General features: G+C 35.1%; 1 protein-coding gene across 1 annotated transcript in view; it reads left to right on the top strand.

The window, feature by feature from the left end:
- Positions 1-20,125, top strand: part of PTPRQ (protein tyrosine phosphatase receptor type Q) — a 274,890-nt gene that overhangs the window by 107,492 nt on the left and 147,273 nt on the right. The window contains exons 20-25 of the mRNA XM_004384638.2: positions 545-713; positions 2,408-2,701; positions 2,962-3,237; positions 3,632-3,783; positions 7,444-7,585; positions 11,379-11,648. Coding sequence (XP_004384695.2) covers positions 545-713; positions 2,408-2,701; positions 2,962-3,237; positions 3,632-3,783; positions 7,444-7,585; positions 11,379-11,648 — 1,303 coding nt within the window. The remainder of the gene's footprint in view (positions 1-544; positions 714-2,407; positions 2,702-2,961; positions 3,238-3,631; positions 3,784-7,443; positions 7,586-11,378; positions 11,649-20,125) is intronic.

Below are 20,125 nucleotides of genomic sequence, written 5' to 3'. Positions count from 1 at the left end.
ACAATAAATAAAAAAAAATCTACAAAAAAAAAAGAAAAATAGTTGAATATTTCATATGGAAAACTGGCACTGACCAACCCAGTTGTCACATTTCCAGAACTTGACCTTCTCTACTACTCAGCTTAGAGTTTTTTACTCTTTGCAACTGTGCCTTGATTTTGTAATAAAAACTGGTACCATCTATTCCTTTTTAAATATTTTTTAAAATTTTATTGTGTTTTAGGTGAAAGTTTACAACTCAAGTTAATTTCTTATTCAAAAATTTATATACATGTTTTGTGAGAGTGGTTGCAATCCCCACAATGTGACATCATGCTCCTCCTTTTCACTCCCTGTGTTATTCCTTTTTTTTTTTTTTTTTAATTCTAACATATTTCTAGCTTTATTATTGCAGTAAAAATGTTCTATGTTGGTTTTTTCTCAAAACTTAACATATTAAAATATTGAGACAACCAATTCATGGATAATACTTATTCTGAAATGTTCATGTATACTAAAAAAAAAAAAAAAATCCTGAACTATTGAAATGATATTTATTTTTCAGAATTTTACACTCCATGAAGTAACCAGTGACTTTGACAATGTGACCATATCTGCAATAATAGATAAACTGGCAATATTCAGCTACTATACATTTTGGGTAACAGCAAGTACTTCAGTTGGAAATGGGAATAAAAGCAGTGACATAGTTCAAGTATACACAGATCAAGACAGTATGTAAATGGAAAGCATTTATTAATCTTTAATAGAGCTATTTTAAAACTTTATAGTCATTAAAGAAATCTTTCCCAATTGTATATATTGTAGTAAAAGCTGTATTTTATTTAGGCACATTTAATTATACCGTAAAAAAATTTGAAACATGTATTTAGTATAGCGATATAACTATTTCTATAACAGCCTCTTCTATTCATGAAAACTGCTACCATTCATTCATGAAAATTTTGTTGCTTTTATTGCTTTGAAAGGTGACAGAATCATCTGGTTATGAGCATGAAAAATACTGCTGAATACAAGAATTAATTTACCAGTATTTAATATACTATCTATTTGCTTTAGGAACTACTTTTTTTTTTTTTTCCTCTAGCAACTTGTTCTTTTTAGTGTTTGAATCCACATAGGACTCTTTGTAGCACTTTTGTTCTTATTGTGTTTGTCACTAATGTGTCTAGAATGTATGTATTTATTTTTTTATCCCAAAGGTTTCTTGTATGCTGTCTCTGCAGTATCCTGTCTATCCTGAGTATTCGGAAGCCCTAATGGTGGAAGCACTTGATGTTTTTTATGTTTCAGCTTTGAGAATACAATATGATGTGGATCACTGACGCTTTATTTTTGTGGTTGTTTGTATTGTCCATTCATTTGTTTATTTTTTAGGTGTTAATCTCTTACTGAGAAATGGTAGTGACCTAAAATTCTGCCCAAAGTAAAACTCCCTATTTATTATCTGAAGGTTATAAATTGACAGATACCATAAGCCTAAGAAGTAAATGCTGTCTTTTTGGTTGGAATAATATATTAAATAGTTAACGAGTTTATCAATATAAAAATTTTAAAACAATAAAATATGAGGAAATACGTTTTGGGGGAGTCTTTAGCAAAAATGTTAAAACTGTCAAAATGCAAAAAGTTGTAATTACTGTAATATGAAGACAATATTATTTCAGTCAATCTTTAAATGCAGATCTCTCCCAAGATTTTCACCAACCTATAAATTTTTGTCACTTGTATTTATAGCCCCCCAAATAATAAGCACTTACTATCCACTGTTCCAGGTATGATGCCAAATTTGCATTAATAAAGATAGTCTGGTGTTACAGATACCATTGATACCTGAGAATTAGAACTTTTGTAAGTAGGGCAGCTTCTTCATACACAAACGTGCCTTGGTAGCATGGCGAGTGGAGAGACCTTGGGACTTGGTATCAGGAAAGCTAAGTTAGTGTTAACTCTTCCTCTTACTAGCAACATGACCTTGGACAAGTCACTTAATAGCCCTTAGCCTCAGTTTCCTCTTATGTACAGTAAGGATAGTCTTTAGGAGAAAGAAACCAAAATTATTGTTTAAATAGCATAGGCTATCAAAGTATTTAAATATAAGAATACACACACACATACATAGACACACATATAACATCTATCCTGTGGAAAAGAAAAGCTAAGAAGATATTTATATAAAATAATTCTAACGTATTAAAAATCACAGGGTTTATTTTAAATGATTTTTAAAATAATTATTTAAAAGATATTTTGTAACAGGTGATGTTTACCACATCTGCGTTTAAATGCTGTAAAAACCAATGATGGAATAGATGCCATTTCAAAAAGTGTCCTCAGTTTGTGATTTAATTAAATTGTATTTAAGGTAACTGATAATATTTTATATTTTGCACATTACCTATCATAGTACCTGAAGGGCTTGTTGGAAACCTGACCTATGAGTCCATTTCGTCAACTGCAATAAATGTAAGCTGGGTCCCACCATCTCAACCAAATGGTCTGGTCTTCTACTATGTTTCACTGAGCTTACAGCAGCAGACTTCTCACTACGTGAGACCACCTCTAGTTACATATGAGAGAAGCATATATTTTGATAATCTGGAAAAATGTACTGATTATGTATTAAAAATCACTCCATCAACAGAAAAGGGATTCTCTGATACTTATACTGCCCAGCTCCACATCAAAACTGAAGAAGATGGTAGGCTAGACCCTTTTATTGCCTATTAAGCAGATTGTTTTGCTTTCTGAATTTATATTGCTTTCTGATAGAAAACATTATTCTTAAAATTATATCGCTTCTGCTATTATCAATTAATTACCCTTTTAATAAACACAATAAGCTATTATATACATTTCTTAAAATTAACTACTAATTAAATCCCTTTGTTATAGAAGCCTCTTCTGTTTTTAATGCTAATACACTTTTGTTTCATATAATATTCTCTTTTTCTTTTATAGTCCCAGAAACTTCACCAGTAATCAACACTTTTAAAAACCTTTCCTCTACCTCAGTTCTCTTATCATGGGATCCCCCAGTAAAGCCAAATGGTGCAATAATAAGCTATGATTTAACTTTACAAGGACCAAATGAAAATTATTCTTTTATTACTTCTGATAACTATATAATATTGGAAGAGCTTTCACCATTTACATTATATAGTTTTTTTGCTGCTGCAAGAACTGTAAAAGGACTCAGTCCTTCCAGTATTCTTTTCTTTTACACAGATGAGTCAGGTAAGCCGAAATCCCTATTTCTTCAAATGATTTCATTGTTGCAACGCTTGCTCTCTCTCTTTAAGGAACAGCATGGAAGCATGGAAAATGAAATGACATTTGATTTGTCTTTTTGTAACAGACTTACAACTGTTCATCTACTTTGCTGAATCTTCCCCCCCCCCCTTCTTTTTTTAATTGGAGCTTCAGAACAAAGTGTTCTGTTTAAAGCTACTTTGGAAAGGCTGTGTTCCAAGTATAAACACATAATTATTTCTGACATTCCTCTCTGAAATTAAAAAGGGATCATTATGTAAATCTTTCTTAGCTCGTGTCTTCGAGAAGTTAGAGTCATGATGCTAATTTTATGGTAAAAATTTTGTGAATGTAAGTTTTATAATGTGTTTTCCTGCAGTGCCTTTAGCACCTCCTCAAAATTTGACTTTAATCAACTACACTTCAGACTCTGTATGGCTGAAATGGAGTCCAAGTCCTCTTCCAGGCGGTATTGTTAAAGTATATAGTTTTAAAATTCATGAAAATGAAACTGATACTATATTTTATAAGGTAGGTTGATTATAACAGTATATGTTTATTTCGAATTTTCAGAAATTGAGTTTAACTATTTTGACAGATGGGGAAAAGCTGATTGTTTTAAATTAAACAAGGACCATCTTTTTTAAAAAAAAAACAAACTTTGTTTTTTATAATTTAAGAACACAGTTGCAAGATATGTGAACTAATATACACTTCTTTCCTTAGACTTTATAACTTCTAGATATCTACATCGCAAATAGTTGCACCATTTTGTTAATGCTGGAAAGTATATAGTAAATTTTTTTCTGGCTTATTCAAAACCTGTTATTATCTTAAATGTAATGTATTTCTATTTATTTTTGTAAGAAGTATCAAGTGAAGATTTTAACCTTTTTATAAAAAGTGTTTATACTGGACTTTGGATAATTTTCCCTCATAGTGTAAGATGCCACACTAATTGGTCTTCTGATATGTATCATTATTCTTTTACTTCAACACCAGTTCGTTTGCTACACTAAATACCCCTTTCCTCCTCCATTTGTAGGATTCAGAAGCAGTGAAACATGCCCATAGAACTGATATAATAAAAAGTCTCAAATATACTTGTATACTTTCTACATTTAATTGCCAAAATATAATTAATTAGCATTTATTTAAGAAAGATTTTTCCCCCAAAGGCAAATGAAGTACTGAAATGATCTTATTTAGTTACAGCAAGAAGAGTGCAAAAAAAAAAAATATACAGTAAACATTTTGTCTAATATATATGTAGTTACAATTTATCACTGATCTTTTTTATAGCATGTGTAGCCTACAAAATGAATAGTAAAAATCAAAAGCAGTGATTAAAGTTCTGTCATCAGGAACAATGACTTTCTTTCTGGAAATCGAGATATTAGTATAAAATCTATTAGGCTGAGTAGAATTTGAATTATATTACTCCATAACTGTGGAATCTGTTTCCCAGAAGTGTGGAATTAGATTAATGACACTAAGCCTCTAGCTCTCTAACATCTATCCTCTGTCTAATCTTAAAATTTCTCCCATTTTTTATTTGCTTCGTCTGAGTCTCTGGTGAATGGATATACAAAGATCTCTAACATAGACATGATAAAACAAGGGCTCTGGTGTCAGATTGCTAGGTTCAAATCCTGTCTCTGAGACTTATTGTGCTGCATTAGGAAAGTTACTTAACTGCTCTATAACTCAGTTCCTTCAAGTGAAAAATGAGCATTATAAACGTGCATACATAAAAAAATGATGATCATAAGAAAAAATCTACATAATGCATTTATAACAATTCCAGGCATATGATAAACATGTTAGCTATTGTTATTATTGTACATAGATTTAAAAAAAAACCCAAAAATATCCATCTAGCATTGTAATAGCACTAAGCATAAAATGACAGTATACCATTGCCTGAATATGAGAATAACTTATATTCTAAGATTTCTAGACATTCTGTTTTCTCAATAGAAATGCTACCATTAATATTTAACTAGTAATAAAAACATAATCCTTATACCATAAGATATTTTATTTGGAGGGGGTAGAGGAAGAGTAGTTTTGTTTTTTAAAATCTGCTACTTATTGTTATTCGTTTTTTAATTTTTTGCATCAATTTTCATAATCTTATTTTCTAAAAAATTCCTTTAAATGTCATCTTTTTTTTAATGTCATGCTATCTTTTTTTCTTTCTCAACATCTAATTTACTTTTTCCGCTTTCCTGCCACTTACTAGCATTCTTTTGTAGTGGTATTGTCCTGTTTTTTTTTCTCTTTCGTATAGTCCTTTGTCTTGACAATATCCATTTCTGTTATTTTTTTTTTTCTTTATGCTTTTAAATTATCTCTGTGTTAGTGGAGACAGGATAATTCCAGAATCAGTCAAAATGTAACTTTCATCCCAGTCAATCCACTATGGTCCACAGACAGTGAGATCAGTAAGATCCAGGTCTACTGGTAACTCCGATCACTTAGACATGGTGAAAGAAGTTATTTATTTAGTAAAAATTTCATTTAAAATATCCTTGGAAATATTCGTCACTCATATCTCACTGTCACAACTTATACTTGTGCAAATCTGTTTACTACCCAATAACACTCTTCATTATAATCTCTTGCTTGTTAGTCTTTCTGACCAAAATAAAAAATTATCTGTTTTATGTCAGATTTCTTCTTAGTCAGCAATTAATTGTAGTGGTCTATAGTTAATATAAAAATTCCTTGATCCCGAGGTTTACCCTTCAGCCAAAGATTAGACAGACCCATAAAACAAAACGAGACTAAAGGGGCACAACAGCCCAGGGACAAGGGCTAGAAGGCAGGAGGGGACAAGAAAGCTGGTAATAGGGAACCCAAGGTCGAAAAGGGAGAGTGTTGACATGTCATGGAGTTGTTAACCAATGTCATAAAACCATATGTGTACTAACTGTTTAATGAAAAATTAGTTTGTTCTGTAAATGGTCATCTAAAGTACAATAAAAAAGAAAAAAATTACTTGGATGCCAGGGACCATGTCTTATATGTTTTTATAATCTCCAGGTCATCTAGCACTATGCTTGATAAATAGCAAGTATTAAAGAATAGTGAATGGATGGAAATAGTGACACAAAAAATTGCTAAAGGATGTTAATGACTTTCTATAGATTATTTTAAAATAGAATTCTAACTGTAAATACCATGAGAGTTCCTATTCTTGTTAAATTTGGGCTACTGAAATGTTAAATAAGCCAAAGTGGTTTAAATTTTACTTCACATATAAGGTAATTTACTAAGATTATGCTACACAGAAGATTGTCTTCTCTATGAGGACAACTGACCAATCTTAACTGCTCCCTCAGTTACGACAATTATCTTTGAATACAGACGTTGTACTTAATGGTATATTTTCTATGAGAAAGCATATTCTTCTCCAGGCAAGTTTGAGAACTGTTTTATTCCTTTTTTCATTGTTTTTGGAACAGAATGTATCAAATTAGAAATTTAGGAGTTATCTGGGAAAACTCTCAATTTAAGCTCCGTGGGAGCAGAGACTTTGTTTTATTCACGGCTGTATTCCCAGAACCTAGCATACATGGAAAAAACCTGTTGCCGTTGAGTCAATTCCAACTCATAGCAATCCTGTAGGACAGAGTAGAACTGCCTCATAGGGTTTCCAGAGAGCAGTTGGTAGATTCGAACTGCTGACCTTTTTGTTAGCAGCTGAACGCTTAACCACTGTACCACCAGGGCTCCATTTCACAGTATCTGTTGAATAAATTAATTTATACAGCAAAAGGACTATTAAAAAAGTGAATTTAGGTGAATTTGAGAACAGTTGAGTATAGTTGGATTTAAACTAGGGACTTTAATTTTAGCAAATTACGGAAGTAATCAGTATATATATTCCCAGTAAGGATTGGGAAGAAAGACAAATTGAAAACAAAATACCTTAGCTTTTAAAAATGGCAATCTTGAAATTCTTCAGGAGAGAAAGAGTGCCTGGTTCATCCTTGAGTCATAAACTAAGCATACCTCATGATGCAAAACAAATATTTAATATTGGTTTTACTTTAATTTGAAATTGATGTGCTTATTAAGTTATATATAAAAATGGAAAAAATAATTTGAGGGTATACAAGTATTTCTTCCAGTTACAATGTTTTGATGATGCAGTGTAACTAAGAATTTTTTTCTGTTTTTCAGAATATTTCAGGTTTTGAAACTGAAGCCAAACTTGTTGGACTGGAACCAGTCAGCACCTATTCCATCAGCGTATCTGCCTTTACCAAAGCTGGAAATGGCAATCAATTTAGTAATATAGTAAAATTCACAACCCAAGAAACAGGTTAGACCCAGTTTTTTTTTGAGCCAACAAATGTTTCATTTTTATATTTAGCACTTCTCTCTTCCCTTTCTCAGTTTATGTGACAAAATATCACTATTTAATAATCCCAAAGAGAAGTTCAATTCCAGTGCTTTAAGACTAGGATGGGTCTTGTTCTCTGAAATTATCAGTGTATCTATATATGTGTATGTTCATACGTATACATTTATACGTCTTTTCCTTTCAAACTGTGAAAGTTGTAATAAAAGACTAGTTTTCAAACAAAGTAGGCTTCTAGATGTCTGTGAAAATTATTTAACTCTTAGTACCATCAGAGACAGCTGGGGGAAAAAAGAGGGGAAATGCAGCAGTCACTTTTAACAGGGTAATTTTTATTTTTATGAGACAATACTAAAACTTTCCTTTAAGAAGAGGGTTGTGACACATGAGAACACTAGTCACTTTGTAAGCCCTCTACTTTTCTGTAGTCCCATTTGTGACATGTAGGGGGAGCTCTGAAATACCATTAGCCTAATTAATCATCCTGATCTAGTTAATTAAAATACTATTACCTGTCAGGCCATGCACATGTACACGTCATATCTTGCCTTTGTGTGAGTTCTGAATAATTTTTATTTATGAAAAAGTTGGTGGCAGCCTAGAAATGTACTTTTCCTCGTTTCAACTGGGACATATGTCTTAAAGACATGCAGGTCTTCCTCATTTATTTTTGGTCAACACTTGTTGAGTAAGCACAAGATCTTGTCCTAGTCACTTCTTCCCAGCACCTTTGGGCTCACTTCCTCTTGTTTTGATGAACCTCTAAATTAAGATTGGAGATTAAACCAAAAAGAAAAAAGAAAACCGTTGGCATCAAGTGGATTCCAACTCATAGCAACCCTATAGGACAGAGTAGAACTGCCCCATAGGGTTTCCAAGGAGCAGCTGGTGGATTCGAACTGCCGACCTTTTGATTAGCAGCCAAGCTCTTAACCACTGCACCTGCAGGGCTCTGACTGGAGATACTCACTACTAAATTAATCATTTTAATATTAATTTATGTAGATCTGAGACTTTTGTCCCCATAAAATGTCTATAAGGGCAGGCCAAGTAAATAGTATTTATAGTAGATAAAAAAGGAAGGTCTGAAGTCAGAGTGTCTTGATTTGAATCCGAGCTCCATGACTTACTGGTTTAGCATAACTTTGGCAAAGTCTCAAGACTCCTCTAAGCCTCTGTATTCTTAACTGAAAAGAGGCACACATTGACAGGAGCCATTTTATAAGGCTGTTGTGAAAAATAATTGAAAAGACCTATATTAAGCACTTACTAGAGTGTCAGACACACACTAAATGATCAATAAATATTAACTATTGCAATCATTCCCATTTTATAGATGAAGAAGTCATAGTTCAGGCATATTTGGCGAAAAGGTACAGAGAAAATTAGTGAAGAAACTGAATTAGACCATCAGCCATGTGACCCCTACTCAAGGGTGGAGATAACTGTAGGAACTGCATGTCATAAATGAGTGATACCACAAAACCAAACCTACTGTCATTGAGTCGATACTCGTAGCGACCCCATAGGGTTTCCAAGGCTATAAATCTCTACTGAAGCAGACTGCCACATCTTTTTCCCGCTGAGCCACTGATGGTTTCAAACCTCTGACCTTGACATTAGCAGTCAATCTTTTTAACCACTGTGCCACCAGGGCTCCCTAAATGACTGATGGTATATAAAAATGTTAAACCTGTAAAGAAAAAAAAAAAACATTTTAACAATATTTATATATCAGGGTAGTAAAAACCAAGGCTAATCTTGTAGAAAGTACTCTATAAACCAATAAATATTTTTATAACAGTAAAATAAAATTATGCTACAAATAAGAGAAAATAATCTTTCTTCATCTGTAAGAATTATAATAACAGCTAGTTCATTGTTTTGAGGTTCACAGTGTCAGTGAAATGGATATTCACAAAACATTCAGTTCACAAAACAAAAATCATAACTTTAGATTTAGGAACTGAACTTAGGCAAATCACAGCTATCTCTTTTAACTTATTTTATGAAACTATATCTATAGGGTTTTTTTAAAAATAGGATAATTAATAACTAATGATATTTCATTGTCAGAGCCATTGAGCAGGCCAGAAGTTGTTCTTTCTTTAAGTTTGCACATTCCCTAAGTATTCTCCTTTATACTGATGCCTTTATCCTACAGAGGAAGAATGATTTGCAGGATATAAATTTAGGCCAGGGGAGAGAATTGTAGGCACATCAGAGATTATTTATTTATTCTTTAAGTCACTATATTTCATGTAATGGAAGCAAGTTATTTACTTTCATTGCTTAATGTTTTAATCCATCAATTGACCAAATACTAATTTTCCATCTACCAACATATTTTTACTGTAATAAGAAAAGCTGCCTTGTTAAGGTTACACATTAGAGGACATTAGTAATCAGTCATTTAAATTGAAGGTAACCAGTTTCTCCAATCTGCAGTAACTTTGGTGGTCAGGATATTGCTCCTAAATCTGGTCTATCACACTTAAAGGACATCTGAGAAATTGGATTACTTCTAAGTAAATTCAAAAACATTCTAGAAAAAACTGGGATTCCCTAAACCTTCCCTCAGATGACTTCTAGAAAGGTACTGAAGAATAAGGTCTTCACAATTTGTCTGAAGAAGCCATCTCAATATAAAAGCAGAACCCCTACATTGGTCCAGATGTGCCACCATAGGGAGGCACTTACATCTAAGATTTTCATAAGAAGTTTCCATAATAACGTATTGCTAAGACTGCTCCTTTCTGATTAAGAGAGCAGGTATCAGCCACTGCCCGGGATTGGGGCTACATAGTTGCTTCTGAGAATTTGAGGCCATGATTGCTGCCTGGGCCTAGGAAAATGTCAATGACTGATTCAATATTATAAAGATTTAAAAGATAGAATAGAAAATGGGCCAACTATCATTTGATTCAGCCTATGTCACAAACTTTTTGAGCACACCTTGGAAGATTGATGTCTTAGGTATCTAGTGTGGCTATAACGGAAATACCACAAGTAGATGGCTTTAACAAACAGAAATTTATTCTCTCACAGTTTAGGAGGCTAGAAGTCTGAATCCAGGGCACCAGCTCTAGGGGAAGGCTTTTACTCTCTGTCAGCTCTGGGGGAAGGTCCTTGTCTCCTTTCAACATCTGTGGCCCCAGCATTCCTTGGAGATCTCCATGTGTCTTGAAATCAGTCTTTCCCTGTGTTTAGCATATTCTCAGTGAAGGGACCCCAGGTCCAAAGGACGCACTCCACTCCTAGCTCTGCTTTCTTGGTAGTAGTGAAGTCCCTTCCCTCTCTGCTTGCTTCTCTTTCTCCTTTCATCTCTTATTAAATAAAAGGTGTGATTCAACCAAGGCTGTGATTTGAGTAAGGGTGTGACTTAAGTAAGGGTGCGTCTTGATTAAGGGTGTGACGAGTCACACCTTCTTGTAAGGCTGTAACTCAAGATATACCCCACACCGATCTTGCCTCATTAACATATAGAAGTTAGAATTTATGACAAATCACAAAATGGAGGATAATTACATCAGATCACAAGATAGGAAACAACCACACAATACTAGGAATCACAGCCTAGCCAAGTTGACACATATTTTTTGTGGGACACAATTCAATCTATGACAGTTTGTATATTAAATTTTTCTTCTGTCTCTACCCTTAAACATGATTCTATCTAGCAATCACATAATTCAATCATTTATCTACTAAATTTATATACATTTTAACTTTGGGCATCTGTTTATCTTTTAAGTTCCAGATAGTGTGCAGAATGTGCAATGTATGGCAACTAGCTGGCAGTCAGTTTTAGTGAAGTGGGACCCACCCGAAAAGGCAAATGGAATAATTACGCATTACATAATAACAATGGAAAGGAATTCTACAAAAGTCTCTCCGCAAGATCACGTGTATACTTTCATGAAACTCCTTGCCAATACCTCATATGTTTTTAAAGTGAGAGCTGCAACCTCAGCTGGTGAAGGTGATGAAAGCATATGCAATGTCAGCACACTACATGAAACAGGTAACTCTAACGTGAGACAGGTAACTATTTGTAGACCGTGTCATACATTTTTCAGTACCATTTACAGTCTCCTTAAATATATAAAACATATATTGAAAAATAACATGTTTTTCCTATCCAGTTGCAGCCTGGTGCTAGCCGTGTAGTTCATTGACTCTTTCCTGTAATGATAGAATATTGGAAGGAGAAAATAAAGATAAAACTTGTTTTACTGTGTTTACACGAATATCTTTCATTTCACAAATCCCTAACTTACTCAGTTATGCTTGATCGTAACTTAAAATAAGGAATATCATAGAAATGTTTCAGTACATTTTTTTCCTTAATTGTTTTTGTGGAATTCTAGATTCTGCCCTGGACTCCATAGCTGCAGATCAGACTCAGTTTCATCTGTTTCTCTTTTTTTTACACTGACCTTGATCTTTCATATTATTTGAATACAAATACTCAGGTCACTGAGCTCCAGTCTGCAAAGAAGATAACTCTAGTTTTTCCTAACAGTGCTGCATCCTTTGTCATAATCTCCTCCATCCTTTACCTTCTCCAATATTATACCTGCTCATCTGAATTAAAGCCTGATTTCTTCCTGGTAACACTCCTTCTGTGTAAACCTTCCTAATGGGAGCTGCTCTCTCTCTTATTCCTTCTGAAGAGGAGGCACTAGCATAATTGTTTTCCTCTGCCACATCCAGATTCTTTACCTTGAAAACATCTTTCAACCCATCTCCACTTTTGAAATCCATATTGCCTAACTTTCTTACATTTTTCTATCTTTGAGGCTGTAAACCACAGAACTTCAAGACATGATCTGCCTTTTCTCTGATTTCAGCATCCTAGATCTGTATCCTGTGCTTTTCATCTTTCCAATACAGCATTCCTGCAGACATCAGTGTTCTGTCTATCCAAGGTGAAACAGATGCATTTCAACAAACACCATCTCTTGCTCCTTAGAGCTCAACCATGTCCTTGTGACTCATTTTCCAAGAAGATTCCCAAACTCTGAGAGGATCTCACTGTTTTCCTCCAGATGCCGATTGCTGAAAATTACTATAAAGGACATAGAAAGAGTTCTACCTTGTTCACCTATAAATTTACTCTCTCTGACTTTTCCAGCTACTCCACAATCTTCTATGCATTGCTTTTTAACACTCTTGTCAATTTTCTATAGGAAAATTCTCTCACTCTGAACCTTGTCAGTCCTCTCTATCATTGATGTTTTATGTTGTCATTTATTTTACCAATAATATCAAAAGTAGATTTGTCCTCCTTCACATCAAAATTTACCCATCTCTTTATTTGTACTCCCCAGATAGCATACTCTCTCAGGGAAGCCATTGCCTTCCTCTTTTCAAGGGTCTAGTTGCTCATTTTTCTTTCAATCTCATGTCTCCTCTAGAACTTTACTCCATCAATTCTTTCTACTCTCTCCTGCATTTTTTCTTCTCCCTTTTGATCTTTCTTCTTAGCTTAATTATGCTGTTTAACCCATTTTTCTAAAACAAATTAAAAAACTCAAAATACTTAATTTGTCTTGAGTTTATCATGAAATAATAGCCTTTTTTTTTGCTTTTATTTATTTCAAAATTATTAAGACTAGTAAACACCAACTACATTTTCACCACCTTTCAATTTTTTGCAAATTGCTTTCCACAGACCTACTCTTCGAAGAATGCACTTAATGGACACCAGTAATCCTGGCCCTTAAGTCTTTTCTTTTTTTTTTTAATTTTATTATTGTACTTTAAGTGAAATTTTATAATTCAAGTTAGTCTCTCATACAAAAATTTATACATACATCGTTATGTGACCCTAATTGCTCTTCCTGTACTGTGACATTACATTCCTCCTTTCCACCCCTGATTTCCTGTGTCCATTCAACCAGCTCCTGACCTTCTCCCTTCTCATCTCACCTCTGGACAGGAGCTGCCCATTTAGTCTCATATATCTACTTGAACTAAGAATCACACTCTTCATGAGTATCATTTTATATCCCATAGTCCAGTCTAATCTTTGAAGGGTTGGCCTTGGGAATGGTTTTAGTGCTGGGGTGACAGAAAGTCTGGGGGCCATGCTCTCTGGGGTTCCTCCAGTCTCAGTCAGACCATTAAGTCTGTTCTTTTCACTAGAATTTGAGTTCTGCACCCTACTTTTCTCCTGCTCCAACAGAGACTCTGTTGTTTTCCCTGTCAGGGTGGTCATTGGTGATAGCCGGGCACCATCTAGTTCTTCTGGTCTCAGGCTGTTGCAGTCTCTGGTTTATGTGGCCCTTTCTGTCTCTTGGGCTAATGCTTTCCTTGTGACTTTGGTGTTCTTCATTCTCCTTTAATCCAAGTAGGTAGGGACCAATTGATGCATCTCAGATGGCACTCGCTAGCTTTTCAGACCCCAGACGCCACACACCAAAGTAGGATACAGAATATTTTCTTAATAAACATTGTTATGCCAATTGATCTAGATGTCCCCTGAAGGCATGGTCCCCAGACCTCTGCCCCTGCTACTCTGTCCCTCGAAGTGTTTGGTTATATTCAGGAAACTTCTTAGCTTTGGTTTAGTCCAGTTGTACTGACTTCCTCTGTAGTGTGTGCTGTCCTTCGCTTCACCCAAGATAATTCTTGTCTACTATCTAGTTAGTGAATAACACTCTCCCTCCCTCCCTAACCTGGTAACCATCAAAGAATTTTTTCTTCTGTGTTTAAACCTTTTCTTGAGTTCTTACAATAGTGGTCTTATACAATATTTTTCCTTTTGTGACCGACTAAATTCACTCAGCTTAATGCCTTCCTGATTCCTCCATGTTATAAGGTGTTTCACAGATTTATCATTGTTCCTTGTCATTGTGTACTATCCCATTGTGTGAATATACCATAATTTGTTTATCCATTCATCTGTTGATGGACACCGAGGTTGTTTCCATCTTTTTGCTATTGTGAACAGTGCTGCAATGAACATAGGTGTGCATATATCAATTCGTGTGATGACTCTTATTTATCTAGGATATATTTCAAGGAGTGGGATTGCTGGATTGTATGGTACTTCTGTTTCTAGCTTTTAAGGAAGTGACAAATCGATTCCCAAAATGGTTGCACCATTTAACATTCCCATCAACAGTGTATAAGTGTCCCAGTCTCTCCACAACCTCTCTAACATTTATTATTTTGTGTTTTTTGGATTAATGCTAGTCTTGTTGGGGTGAGATGGTGTCTCATTGTAGTTTTGATTTGCATTTCTCTAATGGCTAATGACTGTGAACATTTCTTCATGTGTCTGTTTGCCACCTGAATGTCTTCTTTGGCAAAGTGCCTGTTCATATCCTTTGCCCATTTTTTAATTGGGTTATTTGGTTATTTGTCATCGAGGTTTTGCGGTGTCTTGTAGCTTTTAGAGATTAGATGCTGATCAGATTTGTCATAGCCAAAAATTTTTTCCCAGTCTGTAGGTTGTCTTTTTACTCTTTTGGTGAAGTCTTTTGATGAGCATGAGTGTTTGATTTTTAGGATCTCCCAGTTATCTGGTTTCTCTTCTGGTGTTTGTGCATTGTTACTTATGGTTCGTATACTTTTTATGCCATGTATTAGGGCTCCTATCATTATCCCTATTTTTCTTCCATGATCTTTATCGTTTTCGATTTTATATTTAGTTCTTTGATCCATTTTGAGTTAGTTTTTGTGAATGGTGTGAGATATGAGTATTGTTTCAGTTTTTTGCAGATGGATGTCCAGTTATGCCACCACCATTTGTTAAAGAGACTGTCTTTTCCCCAATTAACAGACTTTGGGCCTTTGTCAAATATCAACTGCCCATAGGTGGAAGAATTTGTCTGAATTCTCAATTCCGTTCTGTTGGTCTATGTATCTGTTGTTGTACCAGTACCAGGCTGTTTTGACTAGTGTCGGGGTATAATAGGTTCTAAAATCAGGTAGTGTGAGGCCTCCCACTTTGTTCTTCGTCTTGAGTAATGTTTTACTTATCTGGGGCCTCTTCCCTTTCCAAATGAAGTTGGTGATTTGTTTCTCCATCTTGTTAAAAAATGTCATTGGAATTTGGATTGGGATTGCATTGAGTAAAATTGACATTTTCACCATGTTGAGTCTTCCTATCCGCGAGCAAAGTATGTTTTTCCACTTATGCAAGTCTCTTAGTTTCTTGCAGTACTGTCTTGTAGTTTTCATTGTATAGGTCTTTTATGTCTCTGGTTAGATATATTCCTAAGTATTTTATCTTTTTGGGGGCTATTGTAAATGGTATTGATTTGGTAATTTCCTGTTCGAAGTTCTGTTTGCTGGTGTATAGGAATCCAACTGATTTTTGTATGTTTATCCTGTATCCAGATACTTTGCTGAAATCTTCTACTAGTTCTAGTAGTTTTCTTGTGGATTCCTTGAGGTTTTCTATGTAAAAGATCATATCATCAGCAAATAGAGATACTTTGACTTCTTCCCTACCAATTTGGATGCCCTTTATTTCTTTTTCTAGCCTAATTTCTCTGGCTAGGACCTCCAGCGCAATGTTGAGTAAGAGTGGTGATAAAGGGCATCCTTGTCTAGTTCCCATTTTCAAGGGGAATGCCTTCAAACTCTCTCCATTTAGGTTGATATTGACTGTTGGCTTTGTATAAATGCCTTTAATTATGTTGAGGAATTTCCCTTCCATTCCTATTTTGTTGAGAGGTTTTTTCATGAATGGGTGCTAGACCTTGTCAAATGCCTTTTCTGCACCGATGGATAAGATCATGTGGTTCTTGTCTTTTGTTTTATTAATGTGATGGATTACATTCATTGTTTTTCTAATGTTGAACCATTCCTGCATACCTTCTATAAAGCCCACTTGATCGTGATGATTTTTTTTTTTTTTAATAACATTGCTGAATTCTATTGGCTAGAATTTTGTTGAGGATTTTTGCATCAATGTTCATGAGGGATATGGGTCTGTAATTTTCTTTTTTGTGGTGTCTTTACCTGGTTTTGGTATCAGGGTTATGCTGGCTTCATAGAATGAATTTGGGAGCATTCCATCCTTTTCTATACTCTGAAATACCTTTAGTAGTAGTGGTGTTAACTGTTCTCTGAAAGTTTGGTAGAATTCTCCAGTGAAGCCATCCAGGCCAGGCCTTTTTTTTTGTTTGGGAGTTTTTAAATTACCTTTTCAATCTCTTGTTATGGGTTTATTTAGTTGTTCTACCTCTGTTTGTGTGAGTTTAGGTAGGTAGTGAGTTTCTAGAAATTTTTCCATTTCCTCTAGGTTTTCAAATTTGTTAGAGTACAATTTTTCATAGTATTCTGTTATGATCCTTTTAATTTCAGTTGGGTCTGTTGTGATATCACCCATCTCATTTCTTATACAGGTTATTTGCTTCCTCTCCTGTTTTTCTTTTGTCAGTTTGGCCAATGGTTTATCGATTTTGTTGATCTTTTCAAAGAACCAGCTTTTGGTCTTGTTAACGCTTTCAATTATTTTTCTGTTCTCTATTTCATTTAATTCTGCTCTAATTTTTATTATTTCCTTTCTTCTGGAGCTCAAGGGCTTCTTTTGCTTCTTTCTTTCTACTTGTTCCATTTGTAGGGTTAATGTTTGGATTTTGGTCCTTCTTTTTGGATGTGTGTATTTGTTGCTATAAACTGACCTCTGAGCACTGCTTTTACTTGTCCCAAAGGTTCTGGCAGGATGTGTTTTCATTTTTGTTTGACTCTATGAATTTCTTTATTCCATTTTTAATTTCTTCTGTATCCCAGTAGTTTTTGAGCAAGGTGTTGTTCAGTTTCCATGTGTTTGATTTTTTTTCCTTGCTTTGTCTGTTATTGATTTCTACTTTTATGGCTCTATGGTCAGAAAAGATGTTTTGTAATATTTTGATGCTTTGGATTCTGTTAAGGCTTGCTTTATGGCCTAATATGTGGTCTATTACAGAGAATGTTCCATGTGCATTGGCAAAGAACGTATGCTTGGCTGCTGATGGGTGCAGTGTTTGGTATATGTCCAAGAGATCAAGTTGTTTGATTGTAGCATTTAGAGCTTCCGTATCTGTACTGAGCTTCTTTTTGGATGTTCTATCCTTCTCTGAAAGTGGTGTGTTGAAGTCTTCTACTATTATTGTGGAGCTGTCTATCTCTCTTTTCAATGTTGTTAGAGTTGGTTTTATGTGTTTTGGAGCCCTGTTATTGGGTGCGTAAATATTTATTACAGGTATGTCCTCCTGGTGTATAGACCCTTAATCATATAGTGTACTTCCTTATCCTTTGTGGTGGCTTTTACTTTAAAGTCTGTTTTGTCAGAGGTTAATTCTGCCTCTTCTGGTCTTTTTTGAGTGTTGTTTGCTTGATATATTTTTTCCCATCCTTTGAGTTTTAGTTTGTATCTTCAAGTGTAAGGTGTGTCTCTTGTAGGCAGCATATAGATGGATGGTGTTATTTTTATCCATTCTGCCACTCTCTGTCTCTTTATTGGTGCATTTAGTCCATTTACATTCAGCGTAATTATTGATAGGTATGAGTTGAGTACTGTTATTTTTATGTCTTTTTTTGTGTGTTGTTGACAGTTTCTTTGTTCAACTTAATTTTCTGTGTTGAGTCATTTTTCCTTATGTATTTTCTTTTCATCTTTTTCATTGTTGTTGATTTTGTATTTTCTGAGTCTTTATTTTTTTCTTGTTTTTTATTTTGCTGTGTAAGATTGTTAGTTTCCTTTGTGGTTACCTTCTCTCCATATGCAAAGTGTATGTCTGCATTTTTTAAGCTCCTCTTTTTTGTTTTAATGTTGTCATCTTTTACTTATTGACATATCTGTTTCCCTATTTTCAGTGTTTTAGCTTTGATTTATTTTTGTGACTTCCCTATCTGGGTTGGTATCTGGTTGCCCTGTCCTGTGTTCTGGTCTGGGGTTGTTATCTGATCTTCTTGATTTTCTAACTGGAGGACTCCCTTTAGTATTTCTTGTAATTTTGGCTTGGTTTTTGCAAATTCCATAAACTTCTGTTTATCTGGAAATGCCCTAAGTTTGCCATCCTATTTCAGAGACAATTTTGCTGGATATATAATTCTTGGCTGGCAATTTTTTCCTTTCAAAGCTGTATCTATGTCATCCCATTGCCTTCTTGCCTGCATGGTTTCTGCTGAGTAGTCCGAGCTTATTCTTATTGACTCTCCTTTGTAGATGACTTTTGGTTTATCTGTAGCAGCTCTTAAAACTCTCTATTTATCTTTGGTTTTGGCAAGTTTGATTATAATATGTCTTGGTGACTTTCTTTTGGAATCTACCTTATGTGGGGTTCGATGAGCAACTTGGACAGATATCTTCTAATTTTTCATGATATCAGGGAATTTTTCTGCCAACAAATCTTCAGCAATTCTCTCTATATTTCTGTTATCCCCCTCCCCTACCCTGTTCTGGTACTCCAATCACTCATAGGCTATTCCTCTTGATAGAGTCCGACATAACTCTCAGGGTTTCTTCATTTTTTAAAATCCTTTTATCTGATTTTTCCTCAGATAAGTTGGTGCCAAGTTTTTTATCTTCAGTCTCACTCATTCTTACTTCCAGTGCCTCAATTCTGCTCCTATGACTTTCTATTGAGTTGTCTAATTCTGAAATTTTTTTGTTAATCTTCTGGATTTCTGCTTGCTATCTATGGATTCTTACAGCTTGTTAAATTTGTCATTATGCTCTTCTCTAATCTTCTTAATTTCCTCTAATGCTAGGTCTGCATTTTGCATCATTTCCTTCCTGATCCCTTGAGGAGTTCTGTATATTAATCTTTTGTATTCTGCCTCCAGTAATTCCAAGAAAATCTCTTCCTCCGGGAAATTTAATTCTTTATTTTGGGAGCCTCCTGAAACCATCATGGTCTGCCTCTTTATGTGATTTGATATTGACTGTTGTCTCCAAGCCATCAATAAGTTAATATATACATTTATTTTATGTTTGCTTACTGTGTCCTAGCTTCTTCTTTTGTTTTGCTTTGATATGCCCAAATAGGCTGCTCATGTGAGCTAGCCCAATCACTGGTGCCCCTGAAGCTCCAAAGTCCTGCCACCAGGTGGCCAGGCTTGCCACTAAGTATGTGAGCCCTGGAGTCTGCCCACTCCTCCTATATGGATTCAGCTCAGGTGTCCAGGTAGTCGACCACCAAGTGTGTGGTTCAGGCTCTCACCTACAGTCCTAGACAGGCATGGGTGATTGGTGTAGGCACAGGCATCTGGCTGAAACAAGGGGCACACGCTGAGCAAGGCAAGGGACCCACGACCACCCCCGAGTGTCTGGGAGGAAAGCGTGTCCCTGTTCTCTAGAGCGTGTAGGTGAGTGAGTTTTGCAGCTGGACTATGAGCACCCAGTGCTGTTGCTTATAAGGACTGGGGGGCACCACTTATTCTTGGGCCCCTGTCGCATGTGGCTAGGTGGCACAGGTGGAGCCACCAGTCTTCAAGCCCCTGATATGGGTAGGTGAAGACCCTGCTTAATGGGCAGAGCAGTGTCAAATGTCACAA

The sequence above is a fragment of the Trichechus manatus genome, unplaced genomic scaffold (genome assembly GCF_000243295.1).
Source record: "Trichechus manatus latirostris isolate Lorelei unplaced genomic scaffold, TriManLat1.0 scaffold00125, whole genome shotgun sequence".
NCBI lineage: Eukaryota > Metazoa > Chordata > Mammalia > Sirenia > Trichechidae > Trichechus > Trichechus manatus.
This window is presented reverse-complemented; position numbering and strand designations above follow the sequence as displayed.